Source organism: Dreissena polymorpha, chromosome 16 (genome assembly GCF_020536995.1).
Source record: "Dreissena polymorpha isolate Duluth1 chromosome 16, UMN_Dpol_1.0, whole genome shotgun sequence".
Classification (NCBI taxonomy): domain Eukaryota; kingdom Metazoa; phylum Mollusca; class Bivalvia; order Myida; family Dreissenidae; genus Dreissena; species Dreissena polymorpha.
The window spans coordinates 15,170,847-15,189,269 of record NC_068370.1 but is presented as its reverse complement, the minus strand read 5'-3'; the positions used below and the strand labels follow the sequence as shown (position 1 = coordinate 15,189,269).

General features: G+C 36.9%; 1 protein-coding gene across 1 annotated transcript; it reads right to left on the bottom strand.

The window, feature by feature from the left end:
* Window positions 1-10,154: 10,154 nt before the first annotated feature.
* LOC127862444 (uncharacterized) lies at window positions 10,155-12,215 on the bottom strand. The gene is made up of 2 exons (XM_052401564.1): window positions 11,982-12,215; window positions 10,155-10,679 (listed from the first exon to the last, which is right to left on the bottom strand). Exons 1-2 carry the CDS (start codon window positions 12,105-12,107, stop codon window positions 10,389-10,391), a joined length of 417 nt encoding a protein of 138 aa, XP_052257524.1. The 5' UTR covers window positions 12,108-12,215; the 3' UTR covers window positions 10,155-10,388.
* Between the last annotated feature and the right edge of the window lie 6,208 nt (window positions 12,216-18,423).

The window sequence follows — 18,423 nt, the reverse complement described above, 5'->3', positions numbered from 1 at the left end:
TTAAATTGGTCGGAAATCGGAAAAGCGAGGGGCCCGTAAGTTTTTGCTTTGGGTTTAAGGCCGTTTCGACAAGTTATAATAGACATGTATTAGAAAGAATTGTACACACATCAGCACAAGTAATGTGGAAAACTGATCCACCTACGAGCGATGATGACCTGAACGTCGGCGGTGATGACATGAGCGCTGGCGGTGATGACCTGAGCGCTGGCGGTGATGACCTGAGCGCTGGCGGTGATGACCTGAGCGCTGGCGGTGATGACCTGAACGCTGGTGGTGATGACCTGAACACTGACGGTGATGACCTGAACGCTGGCGACCTGGGATCGCCCAATACCAGTGACATTACGCGATTGAGAGAAATGGTACAGTTTAAAAGGAACCGAAAACACGTTCACCAAAACCGCCATGTGAACTTGCCGCGTGAGATTTGGTCTATAATTGTTGATATTGTTCTAAAACTAAGCCCTTTGTCAAGATACTCCCTTCAATGGGTAAATATGATGTACAGAGATTTAGTAGGTAAGACACCGCCTCCGCGGTTGTATCTATGCCCTAGTCGGTTCGGTGACGTTACCGTATCGCTCATCAGTGTTCGAAAGATAATCGCAATATCTGGCTCTGGATATACATAAAACATAATAACTGAATACAAAATATGTGTTACCATTCTATTTTATAAATACGAAAATTAACATGAAAGTTTGTATTTGTTCACAGATTGTGTTCCCAAAAACTACTTGTGATATAACCAATTACTTTTACTGCTTTTCATGACATGTTTTTGGAAATATAGTTATTAAATAGTTTTTGTTGTTTCATATATATATATATATATATATATATATATATATATATATATATATATATATATATATATAATCTGACACGAGTTCTCGTTTCAAACCATTTTTTTTATTAAACGAGTTCAGAAATTTTGTTAGTAAGCGAGCCTTTGGCGAGCTTACTAACTAATTTCCTTGACGAGTTTATTAAAATATGGTATGGAATGACAACTCGTTTCAGATCGTTTTTATCACATGCTTTTAAACTAAATAAAATACATCTTAATTGACCAAACAAATGCTGATAGATCTAAAAGTCGTTTACTATCCTGACGTCATTTCATGTTGACAATGTCATTGCACCAAATTAAAGCCATGCGATTGGTTAGTTATTGATTCTGTAGCCAATGAAAACTCTTTAAAATGTTGTATTACACATGTGCAATGTGAAAAATACGTAATGTCTGTATTACATTGAAAACAAGGTATAGCATGTGATAAAATATGATTCAATATATGAAGGTCTATTGCAAGGAAAATCAACAGGACACAAAATAACGAAACAATTTGATTTTAATTTACACTTAATTGAAAAACAACAAATAACTGCATGTTTCTACATATTGTAAGCAATTAGCAGTAAATGAATCAAAAATAATAAGTAAACAATAAATGTAGACATTATAATAATCATTTTTAAATAAAATACCAACAACGTCTTTGTTGATATGATGAAAACAATAAGGCATTCTTCGTGGGTAAATGCATATATATATATATATATATATATATATATATATATATATATATATATATATGTTGAAAGTAAATGCGGCCATTTTTGTGATTGGTTAGTTACTATCTAAAAACTTTTATATTCACGAAAGTAAAGGAAATAACTAACAGAAGGCTAAGTTCACTGATAAACGGGGATGAGGTATTTTTCACTAGATTGATACTCTGCAGCGAGCCAGTGAATCGGCGACATAGAATACCGCTGCCTATATGTTAAGCATTAATTGAAGGCAACGATATTGAAAAAATAATAAGAACATATTATTCTTCAGTCAGTTCATCAGCATGCCAGTACAAACTCCGACATATGCCAGTGCGTCTGCAAAATAGTAATACATTAACTAAGATAATGATGCATGTACTACAGTCATGAAACTAACCTACAATATTCAATACAATTTTATCGTAATTTGTGTTGCTGTAATAATGTTACAGTTTTATCACATCTAACAACATTTGGCCAATCTTGATAACAGCAGTCCATTTAGCACAGGGAAATCAACAACTGGCTGCTCGAGCAAAGAATTATAAAAATTGATTGGGTCAATATTGACCACAATAGACCATTTCGGACAATACTGACCGCAACTGACAATTATGGAAAATACTGACCACAATTGAACATTTCGGACAATACTAACTAAAAACTGACCATTCTGGTGGAAGTCGACTCAAAGAACCTCGTCGGGTAATCTAAATCTAACCTTAAAGTTTTAGTCATTTTACTTCAAGTTTTCGTTTTAAACATGACTTACAAAGGTGTGCGACATTTATCGTTAATGTTGCGGCATATATCGGCAGTTGAAATTTTTGCGACATTATCGTTAAAGTTGCGATATTTATCGTCAGTAAGATTTGCGACATTTATCGTTCCTTGCGACATTTATCGTCAACGTTGCGACAAATCTCGTAGCCTGCGACATATAACGGCGATGCGACATTTAACGGCGCTACACTGTCCGGTGTTCTCCACGTATTTATCCCCATATATACATTTTATCTTTAAAAACCACCAGCTTAGTTCCTGTTATTGAATTGTCGGCTTTAGTATTATTGAATCATAAAAAGTATACTTATGTGTATTGATTAAACTTAATTGTGCTGCTAATTTTTACAATGTTATATAATTGTGTTCGAGATTTGCAAAACGATAACTTGGTATAAAGCGCAATAATGAAACAATTTACTAGATAACGAACTCATATTAACGGCAAAAAGATCTAACGGTCTACATTTGCACACTGAAAGAAATTAAAACAACGGGTTATGATTTTCAAAACATTCATGAATTCATTAGGAAAATTCTTAATCATTTTATGTAAACAACTTTTTAAAATACTTGCGCACACGATTTTTAACTATTTTCTGGGTGCAGAATGCACCCGTTTATTTATAATGACTGCATGGCTCTGTTCCGTTGTCGGCAGAATATAGAGATGTAAACTAGATAAAAACATGGTTTTCACCGATTCTTCGCGAAATATAGTTAGTGCATTTGACACAAATTGGTCTTATCTTATGGGGTATCCAGAGAAAATTGAAGAATTAAGACATACTTTCACCTACTTTGAAATCGATTCGCTGCGATGGAAATCATGGTTTCGAGGCGAAATTTTTCTAAACGTCTGCGTAAAACTTATTTAGAACAAGGCTATTGTCAAGCAATATGGTCCCCTACCGGCTTCACCATTGTCAGAAATTCCACCATTTTCAGAATTTTTTATTTTTTTATTTTTTTTGGGTTGCCATAGCAACCACAATTTTTGACGTAGGAACGAAATGAAATGACGTGCATAATATCCATATTGCCATCTATCCATGTTGCAGGTGTCATGAAAAAATATAAAGAACTTTTAAAGTTATCGCAGGATCCAGAAAACCACCATTTTCAGCAGTATTTCTAGTCTATTTGTTGCCATAGTAACCAAAATTGTTGACGTAGGAACAAAACAAAATGACGTGCATAATGTCCATATTGCCATCTATCCATGTTTCAAGTTTCATGAAAAATATTAAGAACTTTTAAAGTTATCGCAGGACCCAGAAAAGCGTGACAGACAGACTCACAGACTGACAGACAGACACACAGAGCGCAAACATAAGTCCCCTCCGGTGAAACCGGTAGGGGACAAAAACACTCATTCCAACTATATCCTGACCGAGTTTTAATCTTGGTCACGTGGGCCCAAAAATGGTCAAGCAGTTAAGTTGGAGAAAAATCTCGTAATAATTTTAAGAGACACACTTTTGGCCGATTAACACGAAATTCGGCCGGATCGGGATTAAATAAATCGGTTTCGCTTGGTTGATAACGTTTTCACCACGGAGATTGAAGTTGTTTAGTTTGGTTTTCAATGTTGTAAACTGTATAAAGCGTGTGAACACTCAATCTTCAACATCTTTTATTGTTAATCTTCCTAAACGTCAGTTTATGTATCTCCTGATATGTCGACTGAGTTGAAAATTTGGTCATGATTGGTTAAATTCATTGATCTGCAATACAAAAATAACGACAACTCTGAAGTTATCATTCTTCTTTAATCATATTACACACAAATGCAACGTCCATCGGGCAGTTTTCTTTTCCAGCAATTTAGACAGAAATTAAAAATCAAAAACACAAGAAACAATAAAAAAGAGGATAGATCAGTTGGTGCACTGGTAATCACGTGTCGCTAGGACATAACACTTATCTATCTTTAGGCATTTTTATCAAATCGATGAAACATGAATATATATATAAGCTAAATCCTTATTAAATAGCAATCTTTAACTCGTCGCATCGTTAGTTTTATATAAATAGTTTACTACATGCTTGCTCTAATCCATATGTTATAAAGCTATTTAAAATGTCAGGCCGTTTGCTCAAGCGAATCCTATGGTTCATGAAGTGAACGGAATCCGCAATCAACCGTATAACCTGATTAAATTTTGAGTTGCATCATAAATATTATTTTATTTCTTAAAGATCGATTTCTTTCAAACACAGTAAATGCCCATGACAAAGAATAATGTGGAAAATTATCTCCATTTTGCGGACGCTGATGTTGTGCCTCTCTTAGCATATTTACGAATAAATTATCACACTGTATATAATTCAGAATATAGCAAACACAGTAAATGCTCATGACGAAGATTAATGTGGAAAATGATCTCCATTTTGTGGACGCTGATGTTGTGCCTCTTTTAGTATATTTACGAATAAATTGTCACACTGTATATAATGCAGAATAAAAAATATATACAATTGTTGTTGGTTTTTTAACGATTGGTGATTAGAAACTGCTAAATTTAATATAAATGTATCGTTGCAGATTAACACAGAGCCATGCGCACATACTACCTCAGGAGAAACTGTTTGTTTTGGAAAGAATTTGTGTTGAGGACGTAAATTTAACTACTCAATAGTAAATCAGGTAAAAACAGACCCGCGTGAATGTTAAAAACAACTATGCATTTGTGTGTGCGTTTTTAAGTTAATGAGATCTTTCCGCGCCTGAGGTTGCATTATGTGAGGTCTCGGAATGTGTACAACAACTCCTACCTAATTTAATAACATGACACACGAAAGTTTGGACAAATTTTGAATTATAGATGGATCTTCCATTTATTTAGTTTTTACTGAAGTCAATCTGTGTGTTGTATTATGATGACGGGGAAGCCGGAGTACCCGGAGGAAACCCCATTTCGCAGGAATGACCACCGACATCGAAATGCACAAGCGTCGGGAGCGGGGAATGAACCCGGGTCGCATCACGCGTGTGTACCAACCACTGCGCTAACCAAACAGCCACGCTAATCCAACAATCATGCTAACCGGACAGCTACACTAACATGACAGCAACGCTAACAGGAAAGCTACGCTAACAGGAGAGCCATTCTAACAGGAAAGCCATGCTATCAGGAGAGCCATGCTAACAGGAGAGCCATGCTAACAGGAGAGCCACGCTAACAGGAGAGCCATGCTAACAGGAGAGCCATGCTATCAGGAGAGTCATGCTAACAGAAGAGCCATGCTAACAGGAGAGCCATGCTAACAGGAGAGCAATGCTAACAGGAGAGCCATGGTAACAGGAGTGTCATGCTAACAGGAGAACCATGCTAACAGGAGAGCCATGCTCACAGGAGAGCCATGCTAACAGGAGAGCCATGGTAACAGGAGAGCCATGCTATCTGGAGAGTCATGCTAACAGGAGAGCAATGCTAACAGGAGAGTCATGCTAACAGGAGAGCCATGCTAACAGGAGAGTCATGCTAACATGAGAGCCATGCTAACAGGAGAGCCATGCTAACAGGAGAGCCATTCTAACAGGAGAGCCATTCTAACAGGAAAGCCATGCTATCAGGAGAGCCATGCTAACAGGAGAGCCATGCTAACAGGAGAGCCATGCTAACAGGAGAGCCATGCTAACAGGAGAGCCATGCTAACAGGAGAGCCATGCTAACAGGAGAGCCATGGTAACACGAGAACCATTCTAATAAGAAAGCCATGCTATCAGGAGAGCCATGCTAACAGGAGAGCCGTGCTAACAGGTGAGCCATGCTAACAGGAGAGTCATGCTAACAGGAGAGCCATGCTAACAGGAGAGCCATGCTAACAGGAGAGCCATGGTAACAGGAGAGCCATGCTATCAGGAGAGTCATGCTAACAGGAGAGCCATGCTAACAGGAGAGCCATGGTAACAGGAGAGCCATGCTAACAGGAGAGCAATGCTAACAGGAGAGCCATGCTAACAGGAGAGTCATGCTAACAGGAGAGCCATGCTAACAGGAGAGCCATGGTAACAGGAGAACAATGCTAACAGGAGAGCCATGCTAACAGGAGAGCCATGCTAACAGGAGAGCCATGCTAACAGGAGAGCCATGGTAACAGGAGAGCCATGGTAACAGGAGAGCAATGCTAACAGGAGAGCAATGCTAACAGGAGAGCCATGCTAACAGGAGAGACATGCTAACAGGAGAGCCATGCTAACAGGAGAGCCATGCTAACAGATTGGCAATGCTAACCGCAAAGCCATGCTAACAGGAGAGTCATGCTAACAGGAGAGTCATGCTAACAGGAGAGCCATGCTAACAGGAGAGCCATGCTATCAGATGGACAATGCTAACCACAGAGCCATGCTAACAGGAGAGTCATGCTAACAGGAGAGCCATGCTAACAGGAGAGTCATGCTAACAGGAGAGCCATGCTAACAGGAGAGCCATGCTAACAGGAGAGCCAAGCTAACAGGAGAGCCATGCTAACAGGAGAGTCATGCTAACAGGAGAGCCATGCTAACAGGAGAGTCATGCTAACAGGAGAGCCATGCTAACAGGAGAGCCAAGCTAACAGGAGAGCCATGCTAACCGCAGAGCCATGCTAACAGGAGAGTCATGCTAACAGGAGAGCCATGCTAACAGGAGAGCCATGCTAACAGGAGAGCCATGCTAACAGGAGAGCCATGCTAACAGGAGAGCCATGCTAACAGGAGAGCCATGCTAACAGGAGAGCCATGCTATCAGGAGAGCCATGCTAACAGGAGAGCCATGCTATCAGGAGAGCCAATGCTAACAGGAGAGCCATGCTAACAGGAGAGCCATGCTAACAGGAGAGCAATGCTAACAGGAGAGCCATGCTAACAGGAGAGCCATGCTAACAGGAGAGCCATGCTAACAGGAGAGCCATGCTAACAGGAGAGCCATGCTAACAGGAGAGCCATGCTAACAGGAGAGCCATGCTAACAGGAGAGCCATGCTAACAGGAGAGCCATGCTAACCGGAGAGCCATGCTAACAGGAGAGCCATGCTAACAGGAGAGCCATGCTTACCGGAGAGCCAGGGTAACAGGAGAGCCATGCTAACAGGAGAGCCATGCTACCAGGAGAGCCATGCTAACAGGAGAGCAATGCTTACAGGAGAGCCATGCTAACAGGAGAGCCATGCTAACAGGAGAGCCATGCTAACAGGAGAGCTATGCTAACCGGAGAGCCATGCTAACAGGAGAGCCATGCTAACAGGAGAGCCATGCTAACAGGAGAGCCATGCTAACAGGAGAGCCATGCTAACAGGAGAGCCATGGTAACCGGACAGCAATCAAAGTATGCTTAGTCATATCCATGGTTTAGTCTAGATTAAATGAAACATTTTCCAAAATATGATTGTCAGAACTTAGAGCTATATATATGGGTAGAATCATAAGAAAACGTATTTTTATTGAGGATATCTCTGAAAATCCGGTATAAATCGGTTGAAAACAAATAATATAGCGATTTTTATTTTGAGGTTGAGTACGGTAAAGTACAAAAACGGCATAATTAATATTCATGATTCGACACGTTAATTCAAACCTTAACAAAAAAAATGCGGATACGGGCGAATATAGCGGAGAGAAGGTAAGAACAAATTCAAATGCATCTGTTACAGACGGAAACTGAGTTGCAACGCTACGTTTTTACTAAATCTATGTATTTATCTTCCATATGCTTATAATGTTTAGCGAAAGCTAAATATAGATATAATTTTTATAACTCGCGACGCTGCAATGATTTTCGCCTATTGCATGTATTTATGATCATTTATATATTTTTTTATCGATTCAAAACCGATTTCGACCAGGTGTTCGATGTCATCCTCGATAAAAAATATATTTCGATGAATTTATGTAAAGTTTATTTCTCGCTATACGATTTATATGCAAAACAACGATCTATTCCGCGAACTGGGACTTTAATGATTCTTCAAGTGCAATAAGGTACAGGAAGTTTTGTAAATATGAATTGCAGCCATACTTAAAAATGTAAGTATAATTAAGTTTAAATCTGATCTTTGTAGATTAAGGGTTTCATCCCATAGATTAGAAATCGAATAAGACAGATGGCATAAACATGAAGCTATACCTTCTCAAGATAGAAAATGTCAACATTGCAATGTTCTTGAGGATGAATATCATTTTTCACTTGAATGTTCCTTATATGATGATATTAGGAAATAATATATATAAATGTTACTGAAAAAGACCGAACATTATAAAATTCATTGAATAAATGCAGTCGGATAATATAAGTACCAACAGTAATTGTGTATGTACATAAAGCATTTAGTCAGAGAAACTTGAATAAATATTATTGTGTTTAATGATACTTTATTTTACAACTTATGAAATTTAATACTGATCACATGTAATGCCTGTGTATATGTTACTATATTTTGATCATGTATACACGTGGACTGTATGTCTATTGAATATATTGAATAAACCAATATACCATATTAAATGGTAAGTTTATATGCAGATATTTTCTTTCCAGTGATGTAATATCTTTACGCAATTAACACACGCACGTTAGATTGTGATTTCGTATATATAACAATCGTAAATTCATTTTAAAATTCATATTAAATTCGCATATGTTGACGACCTTTGAATGTTTTTAAATAAACAATTCATTAAGAGGCTTTAAAATATTCTGTATGATGTGTTTATCCTATCAATATCTAGTAATGGGCGCATGCAAATGGCAGAATAACTACTATGTGTTTATGTTTCGATTCGACTCGATTTCGTGAACAAAAATAAAATTAAATAGGTTGAACTGTCGGATTCGATCATTTGAAGTTAACACTTACTGATTTTGTGCATGTTTAAATCAATAAATAATAAATAATATTAAATACATAATGCAATTAGATTGATTGTGTGAATGTGTATATGTTTCAGATATTTAAATGTATTTAAAATACAACTATTGGATATACATATACTGCTTTAGATTAAAAATATGTCAGCATACAATGCATACGTATTAAGAGGATTGTCTTCATGCGACGAAAATGTTTTGTTTTATAACAACTAGAGATTTAAAGAAAAACATAAACCAATTTACGAACTATGAAGAGTTTTCGTAATCGGAAATCATACCTGGTCGTAAACAACTGAGAGATCGATACGGCAAACGAGACGTCGCGTCGGTAGAATTTTGGATAATAAGTAATATGTCTCAAAATGCAAAATGTTCTCTACTTACGAGTGTTCTTAATGAAGGTGTTCATGCATATGCTTGGAATTCAACTTGCCGAAGTGTTAACACTAGTTCTATTTTTTGTTTTGTAAAGTTTGGCGGTATTTTCATTAAAACTTTTAGTAAAGGAAATCGGTCAATGGCATATACAGGAACCGTTGATAACATAGGCCCCGGACTGGGAAAACCGAGCCTAATGCATGTGCGTAAAGTGTCATCGCACCAGGGACAACACTTTACGCTTTTCAAAATAGTGCGTTTAAATGAGGTCTCTTTAAAAATAAATTCCAATGTTGATGGAAAGTGTCGTCCTTTATGAGCATGTGCGTACTGCATAGGCGAATCTGAAACAGCACGTCATGGACAAGCTTTAAGCCTCATTTTCCCAAAACGAGACTTATGTTATTGGTATGCCTGTGGTCAATCCTCTGCACTCTCATCATTCTTTGCGTTGTAAATGCTTATTATTCAAGGATTCAAAAAGTGCATTGTCAATCTATACCATTATTGAATGAACACAATTTAGTGTACATTAGTGGAATATGAACATTTTGCACAATGAAAAGATCGCCATACGTTGTATGATGTTTAGATTTCTTTATTACCGTAAAATCCTTTTTATTGCCGTACATGTCAGCAACGTTGGCAACAACAATTATACAATTTATTATTTCAATACATGTGTTGAGTGAAATAAATACGGTTCACATTAAATATTGAAAAACACATGCCGATGATGGAATACATAATTATTTAAAAGTCCAGGTATAAAAGAAAATACAACTTGTCATTTTGTTGCGTGCACTTCATATTAATTTGGCTTACAAATGATGAACTGGTGAGTGTGGTCGTAAAAATAGGACCACATTTTTCTCAACGAGTTGGCCTTGACTGGAACGGCACAAGGCACGGCGTTGGGGTTGAACTTTCCGTCGAGGTCGTTCATGCCAGAAACGTACCAGTCAGACCAAGCTAAGTTAAACCACTGGATCTTGTAAGCGATTATGCGACCTCCCTCAATGATTTGGTCCACCATGTCTAGACCCGCATGCCAGCGACAATCGAGTCTCTTTGTACGTGGTCCAACCAGCGTGCATTTAGGCTGCATAATAAGGTATGATTATTTGTTAATAAACATTATCTAACGAACTTACATCAGCATCTATGTTTTAAATCAATAGAGATTTTTTTTCAAGCGTTTTTAATAGCAAAAAAAAAGTTCACGAGTGTTATAATATATACCGTAATTACTCTAAGTTTTCGGACACCCTCTTTTAAAGAAAAAATAATTAATGTTCGTGACTCTTAATTTTCGGACATACGTGTTTTCTTTCATAATTAATGTCTCTTTATTTTCGGACAGTATATTTTACCGCGCAATTTTTCATGTTTTTGTCATAAGTATTGTGGGAGAAAAAAGAGTCTTTGGTTGTGCGTCTTGTAGCGAGCCTAATCATTGTCTTGTTAATAAATATCATGCATGTAAATATTCATCTTACATTTGTAAACATGAATATAAGAACTTTAAGTGACCTTTAACGGTTTTATTCGGTTTATCCTCTATATCAATTAATATTTCCTAGTAGATGCCCATAAAATACATGGACTCTCTTATTTCAGTTTTGGTAAATTGTAGGTTTAGTAAAAGAGATCATGTAATACTTTAAACTTAATTGATTATTACGATCAGAAATTTACATAGTAAATACCTCAATAGTGAAAACTATCAGTATAAAATGACCATAAATATTCCGCATAATTTTATGTAAGGTCGATTGTTAAACAACAACTCAAGACTTTTAAACGGTAGAAAACGATTAGGAAGAACACAATTTTCTAGTTTAAGACAATAGACAACAAGTGGTGAACGGACAGATGTAAAAAATTATAGCGATTGTTATACTTTTGAGTGTAAACCTGTGTTCACGTAAAAATTTGAACCGCACACAACTTAAGACGAAAGATAAACTAAAACAGTATTAACTGAACTGGAACATCTTCACACTTGCAATATGTTTTCTATTAATGTAATATTTAAAATTAAATAATATTGATCCGTAAATACGATTCGAGTTTCAGCGGATGAATATGCTTAAAAGGTAGGATGATCAAAGTACACTATCGCTCAGTGCAACTAAGCCGTATGCAAAGTCGCGTCGTTACGTTTTTCGCCAATATTTAAACTTATTTCTTTATGTATAGTCTTATATAATCACCTATGCAATTTGCTATAACATAAACGAAGCCCAACTAGTTCCAGGCCGGTCAAACAACTTAAGACAGTAATGGTCATACAATAATATCTACATCCATTCAACGAAATTACTGCAATTTAACTGAACCACCCTTGGATTAGACAAAAACATTCAACTGCAAACTAAACTACACGTGAAATGAAATCTACCTGAGATGTCGCGTCGTAAATTACAAGTTGTCCAACAGCAATGGCTACGCAAGCAACGAAAAACACAGCAAGAACCTTCATTTTGATGTTGATCATCAGCGAAGACTGCGTACAAAATGAAGACATGTGTCTAATATATATCCACTTTGATTTGATGACGCGACTCTCGTATCCTGGATTCTATGATTAAAAGATGAATCACTTCAAAAAAATATTTAAAATTGCAAATCATTGTCAATATCTTGATGGTTGAACCAATGGTAAGCCATCGATTTACAGTGACTAAGTTAAATAGACCATTAACATGGTTGTCAACATATCAAGCAACCAATGAAATGAAAGCAGTTCATACATTTTCATTTAGGAAGTGTTGATTTGGGTTAAAAATAAACCAATTGATGATTATTTATGGCGCTGTTTACTTGCTCATGGAAGTTACAAAAAATTGTGAAAACGGTTTAAAACAAATTATAGCTCTTAAATACGGTATCTTGTATTTGATAACATCGAACACGGACGCAAATACCACAAACGTATTTATTTACGACCGTTCCTCTCTTGAATTTAATTATTTATAAAATAAATAATATCACGAACACATTAAATAAATGATATTGTTTATCACAACACTACGACTTCACGGGGTGAGTGTATATGGAATGCATGTACATGCCATGCTTGAGCGAATACGAATTCGAACATCAAGGCCAACTTAATGCGGACGAGCAGCAACAACAACACATCAACACAAAAAAAACAGAAAAAGGATACGGAATACGAAATAAACCACATTTTAGCAAGAAATATAAAAGTTCTAGCATAATCAACATATTGTCCTTTATATGTATATCATGATTGGTCAAATAAATTGTCCGTGCACTCTGAGAAATTGAAATATCCAGTTGTATTATATGTTCTATTCTAGGTATTGTTTCGGACGGACAGAAAGACGTATGTATGAAAAGAGGAGGAAATAAACAGACACGTATATGGAAAACGTATAGCTGAATGTTAACTAGGTTTACTTATACTATATCACGACTTTTGGTATTTTATAACTATTTTATGTTTTTGGTTGCCGACCGCTGACACCACCTGACAAAGGTTGTTGCGCAAAATCCTCACATTGATCTGAATATGTATATGATGTTTCATCCTTGTATTTTGAATACCTTTTAGATATCGCAATAACACAGCGTGCCCACTAACGGACTGACGGATAGAAGGCTTGACGGAGAGATAGGACGGGCGGAGGATAAACGTATGGTTACTTCAGGTGAAATAAATCAGAGACTGCCAATGAATTGTGCCACAGGATGCTGTTTTTGCAAACAATTTACATATTGTCGATTAAGTATCGCCCAACTAATTCAAATTGACCGTAAACTATTTTGTGAAATACATTTTACAGCAAAACTAGTAGTCGCGAACGATATCAACCCGGCATTAATCCATTCGATAGATTGAAAATCTGCACTTTATAGTTTTTAACATTATTTGTAACAGTAATGTTTAGGATTTTGTATTGTTTCACAGTTTCGTTAAAAGAAATGGACATCATCGCTCTGGGAAAAAAGAGGTTAAATGCAAATGTCGTCCCAGATTAGCCTCCGCATTCCACACTGGATTATCAGGGTCGATACTTTCCGCCTAAACTATTATTTCGCTACGTATACACTACCTTTTAGCGGCAAACACTTGAAAACAGGAAAGCGTTGTCTCTGATTAGTTTGTGCGGATTGCACATGCAAATCTGGGACGACGCGTTACAACTTTGCATTAAGCATTACACCCGGTTTTTCCAGAGCGAGGCTTGAATATATGAGTCGTGTTCTGAGAAAACTGGGCATAAAGCATGTGCGTAAAGTGTCGTCCCAGATTAGACTGTGCAGTCCGCACAGGCTAATCAGGGACGACACTTTACGCCTTTATTGAATTTTTGCTGAAAAAAGATTTCATTTTAACGAAAAATGTCATAAAAGCGGAAAGTGTCGTCCCTGATTAGCCTGTGCGGATTGCACTGGCTAATCTGGGACGACACTTTACGCACATCCTTTATGCCCAGTTTTCTCAGAACACGACTCAATTGATATTTTGAACGATTTTGTTTCTTTTAAATCCAACACAATCAACTGGCTGATACATATGCAATGTGAAGCCGAAGTTAACGCGGGCAAGCACCAGCGAAAACGAATATCAGCCGTTTTCTCAATATTATATCCATTCGCAATATCGATTCAGATACAAACATTTTTGTTGATTTCGCTATGTTTTTTTTTTAAATCAAATTAACGTCACGGTTGTTCCTACGACACAATTATGTTAAGCCTTTTGTTATGTTCCAGAAACGGAAAGAGCATCAAAACGGGTTACATTTTTGGTATTAGCTTCTTCGAACATTTCAGGGTATAACTCTTTTAACTGTATGTCCTAAAAGATACGTTAACACTTGATATATTAAATTCGTATACCTCATTGTGTGTGTATGCATAAAGCAAATGTAACCATCACATTAAAATTAAAAATATATTTAATTTAGTCATTTTCCCTTTTTAAGTTTATGTTTATGTCAGTTTATGGAAACTAATTAATCATCGATTAAGGCGTTTCAAACGCTTTTAATCGAAAGTCTGTAAAATACTTGTATTTCTTACATAGCGTTTTAAATAGGCTATATAAATGAAACTCCTTCATGGTCCAGTGGTAGTGAATGAACATTTATAAGAAGATATACTATACGCATGTTCGTAAATATAGTTATGTTTAAACACATTCCGTGATCGGGTCTCATTAATACCTCCATATTTTTCATTTTCTTCACTCATTGTTATTGCCATGTGTGCAATATTCGCCACTGCATTTTGTAGCAATTGTGTGTGACTGTTGAGAATTGTGCGTTTATCTTGCTAGATTCAATTCATCAGTCGAGTTAAGCCGACTCAGGTGGACGTTTACCTTAATTACGGCGCGGTGCAAAAACCACAAAAGCCGAAACCTGGGTTACAGTATTGAGCTGAAGCACGACACCAGAGAATATTACTAATGCCACACAAACATTGTTGTAAACACGTTGTGGTTTCATTTTAGAGACCGCGTAAGAATGCATGACTTTAATCGATCAATTTGATGTATGCCGTAATGTGGTTCAATGGTTCTATTGGTGGTTGACGGATCATGTACCACTTTAAAGTACCCTCGTTAATACACTGAGGTATACTTTATTGTACCCGGGGTACGGAAAATTCGCTTTTTATTCCGTGCTCTACGAAAACTCTCAAGTGTTTGACGACCTAGAAGTGCCAATATCATCGGGATTTCCTGAAAAGTCTTCCAGCATGGCTAGCAACACAGCCATCCATCCGTCATCCATCGCCATGCCTAAAGACGATTCGGGTATGTTACTACAGGCCTTTTTTAAAGGCTTACTGGCATTGGGGCAAAGAGAGAGAACTTATATACAGTTGAAAACAAAGTTGAAACATTTGAAAAGGAACTTAAAAAATTGTGGTGCAAACTTGATTTTTTTTTTATAAACGTTTTGCAGGCCGTGTAAACACTTGTGAGATAAAAATTTAAAACCTAGATTCAGTGATGCTTCACAGAAATTTGAGCTCAAGTATTTGTCAAGTTAGAACTCCAAACTACGTGACGAGATTACATATTTGAACAAAGCATGCACAATAATCTTTCATTCGGGGGCATCAACGAATCTAATAATTGACGCCCATAGGATATTGAAGCAAAGGTTTGATCGTTTACTGTAGACAAGTAGCAGCTAGCTTAAGACCTGGTCAACTCGATGATCATTGAACGTGCGCATCGAATTGGAGCCAAGGATCAAAACCAGAATCAAAATCACAACCGAATGATTGTCTGCAAGTTCGCCCACTTCAAGGACAGAGAGACCATTAAAAATAACAGGGCCGCCGTCTGAAGGACACAAACTTTTCCATTAGAGAGCAGTTTCCACCTGAAATCGCAGCGCGCAGACGCAAACTGTATCCTCAGTTACGAGCCACGTGTGATGCCGGAAAGAGAGCATATCTTGCTCCTTATACCCTGTATGTCGACGGCAAACCAGTGCAGAAGAAGTATCGGATGTCGGAGAGTGGGCTAAAGATCCTGGTCTGGAAGTGTAACGGTTTAACTGACGATAAACTTACTCAGCAAGAATGTCTTTCTTTATTTAAAAAAGTGATATTACGATTCGTTCTAAGGCATTGACGAATAACTGCTACGAAATAAATATTGATGGCTTCTGTGCGTCAGTTGTTACAGAAAGTTTAGACTAAGAAATACTACACGAAATAGTGGATGCATTATAATTTACATACATGAAAAATTGTCCGAAGGTAATTCGATCGTAAAAATAATGTTGATACTATTGTTTGGCTTAAAATTGACAACACATTCTTCTCTTTAAATTCCAAAGTTTATTTATGTGAGCTTTATTTATAGTCTGACGATTTATATATTGCTAATACTGTCGATCGCGACCTATTTGTATAACGATGTGTTATATTATGAACAGTATGGTTAAGTACTTATTGCGGGAGACTGGAATGAGAGAAATATGGCAGTCATTATGATTATATTTCATTTTATGGTAATAATAGTGCCAAAAGAATAGGTTTGTATTTCACGCGGAAATCGAATGCTTGATTTTGGCAAAGCGACCTCGTTACGCATCGCTAAGGGTCGAATCGGCGATATCGGTTCGTTTTCTGGTAAACAAGCAAATTCGTTGAATTGATATCCCCGCCAATTTTGCTTCTGGACACAAAAGTGTTATATTTGACACTCAAAAAAACATGTTTTCAAGATACAAAGGGCCATAACTCCGTTATTAACAGATCGTGTACAATGCCATTTGGAGTGCATCATCCTCTTATTCATATATAAACTCATAACAAGTTTCAATGAAATCGCCCAAAGCACTTTCAAAATATGGCTCCGGACACACAAAAAGCATTTTGTCAATATAAAAAGGGCCATAACTCCGTTATTAACAAATGTTGCACAATGCCATTTGGCGTGCATCATCCCCTTATCCATATATAAACTCATATTTAGTTTAAATGAAATCCGCCAAAGCACTTCAAAGATATGGCTCCGGACGGACGGAAAGACGGACGGACGAAAGGACGGAACAACGGAAGGACGGACGGACGGACAACGCCAAAACAATATCCCTCCGCCTATGGCGGGGGATAACAAGCATGTACAACATTAGAATACTTGGTTTTGATCGACAAGGCTTTCTCGCTTAAAATCAACTTCACAATTTTGCAATTTAACACGTTCAGCGACAATTCGCCTTTATATTTTGAAATCGATTTAAAGTCATTACACCTAGTTACTTTTTTGCACATTTCACCGGCAATGGATTACACATGCTCTTAATGGTCCGAAGAATATAAGCTCAATTTCGACGGGTTATAATTTCTAAACTACCTGAGTTGAACAGAATTTTGAATACATGTGGTGTCTTGTACGGTAACAATATGGATAATTTGGTAGATAGTTTCCCACAGCTAATTGAACACGAGGCCAATCAATATTTCTGCAAAACACGAAAAGCACGAGTTTCGAGTTCAAAAACAAAAATAAAGAATGGTTTGAATCTGAATGTGAGAATCCAAAACATCATTGTATGGTTGCTTTAAATAAGTTTAATTAAAAAAATACCGGATCGAATAGATTAGAATTAAGCGAAATTAAGCTGAGTAAGAAGGTACTTGTAACGTAAAAAAAGTTCGCCGTGACGCAATGGATATGGTGTCCGCCTAGCGATCGGAAGGTCACGGATTCGATCCCAACTCGGGGAGCGTTCGTAAGACCTTACCTAAATACACAAACTACTGGTTATTGGCGATTATCATCGCATTATTTAAGAACAGAAACCGGTCGAGAGGACAAGCTTACAATAAATCTCACTTTATCATTATTTGCGATTGTAATACGGAATAATGCATTCGCTTTTTAGACAGGTATTATTATTTTAGGCCCAGTATGTTTAAATTTATTCAGCTTATTAAAACCACAAGCAAATCAGAACTCCTAGAACGGTCTTAGTAAATCTATTTCGAAATTAAACATAAATCCAGCGTAATCAATATGAATCATCACAATTTAGGTGGATGTTAATCTTAAAAGTATATGAACAAACGTGCCAGCTATGTATGTCTTTTTTGATAGTCACTGTTATTGGTCAAACTGTATGCAGTGTCTGCTGAAGTTTGTTGTCGTTGTTTGTGTATGATAATTCGATTGGTAGAAAGCCCATAATCACCAATACCAACGAATATTTCGTACAATATTTCGAAAAATAACATTTTCCTTATAGCAATAGCCAAAATTACAACGCTAGATGTGGTCTGGTAAAATAGATTTAACAAGATACAACGTGCTCTTTTTGTCTTTTGTTCGACAATATATTAAA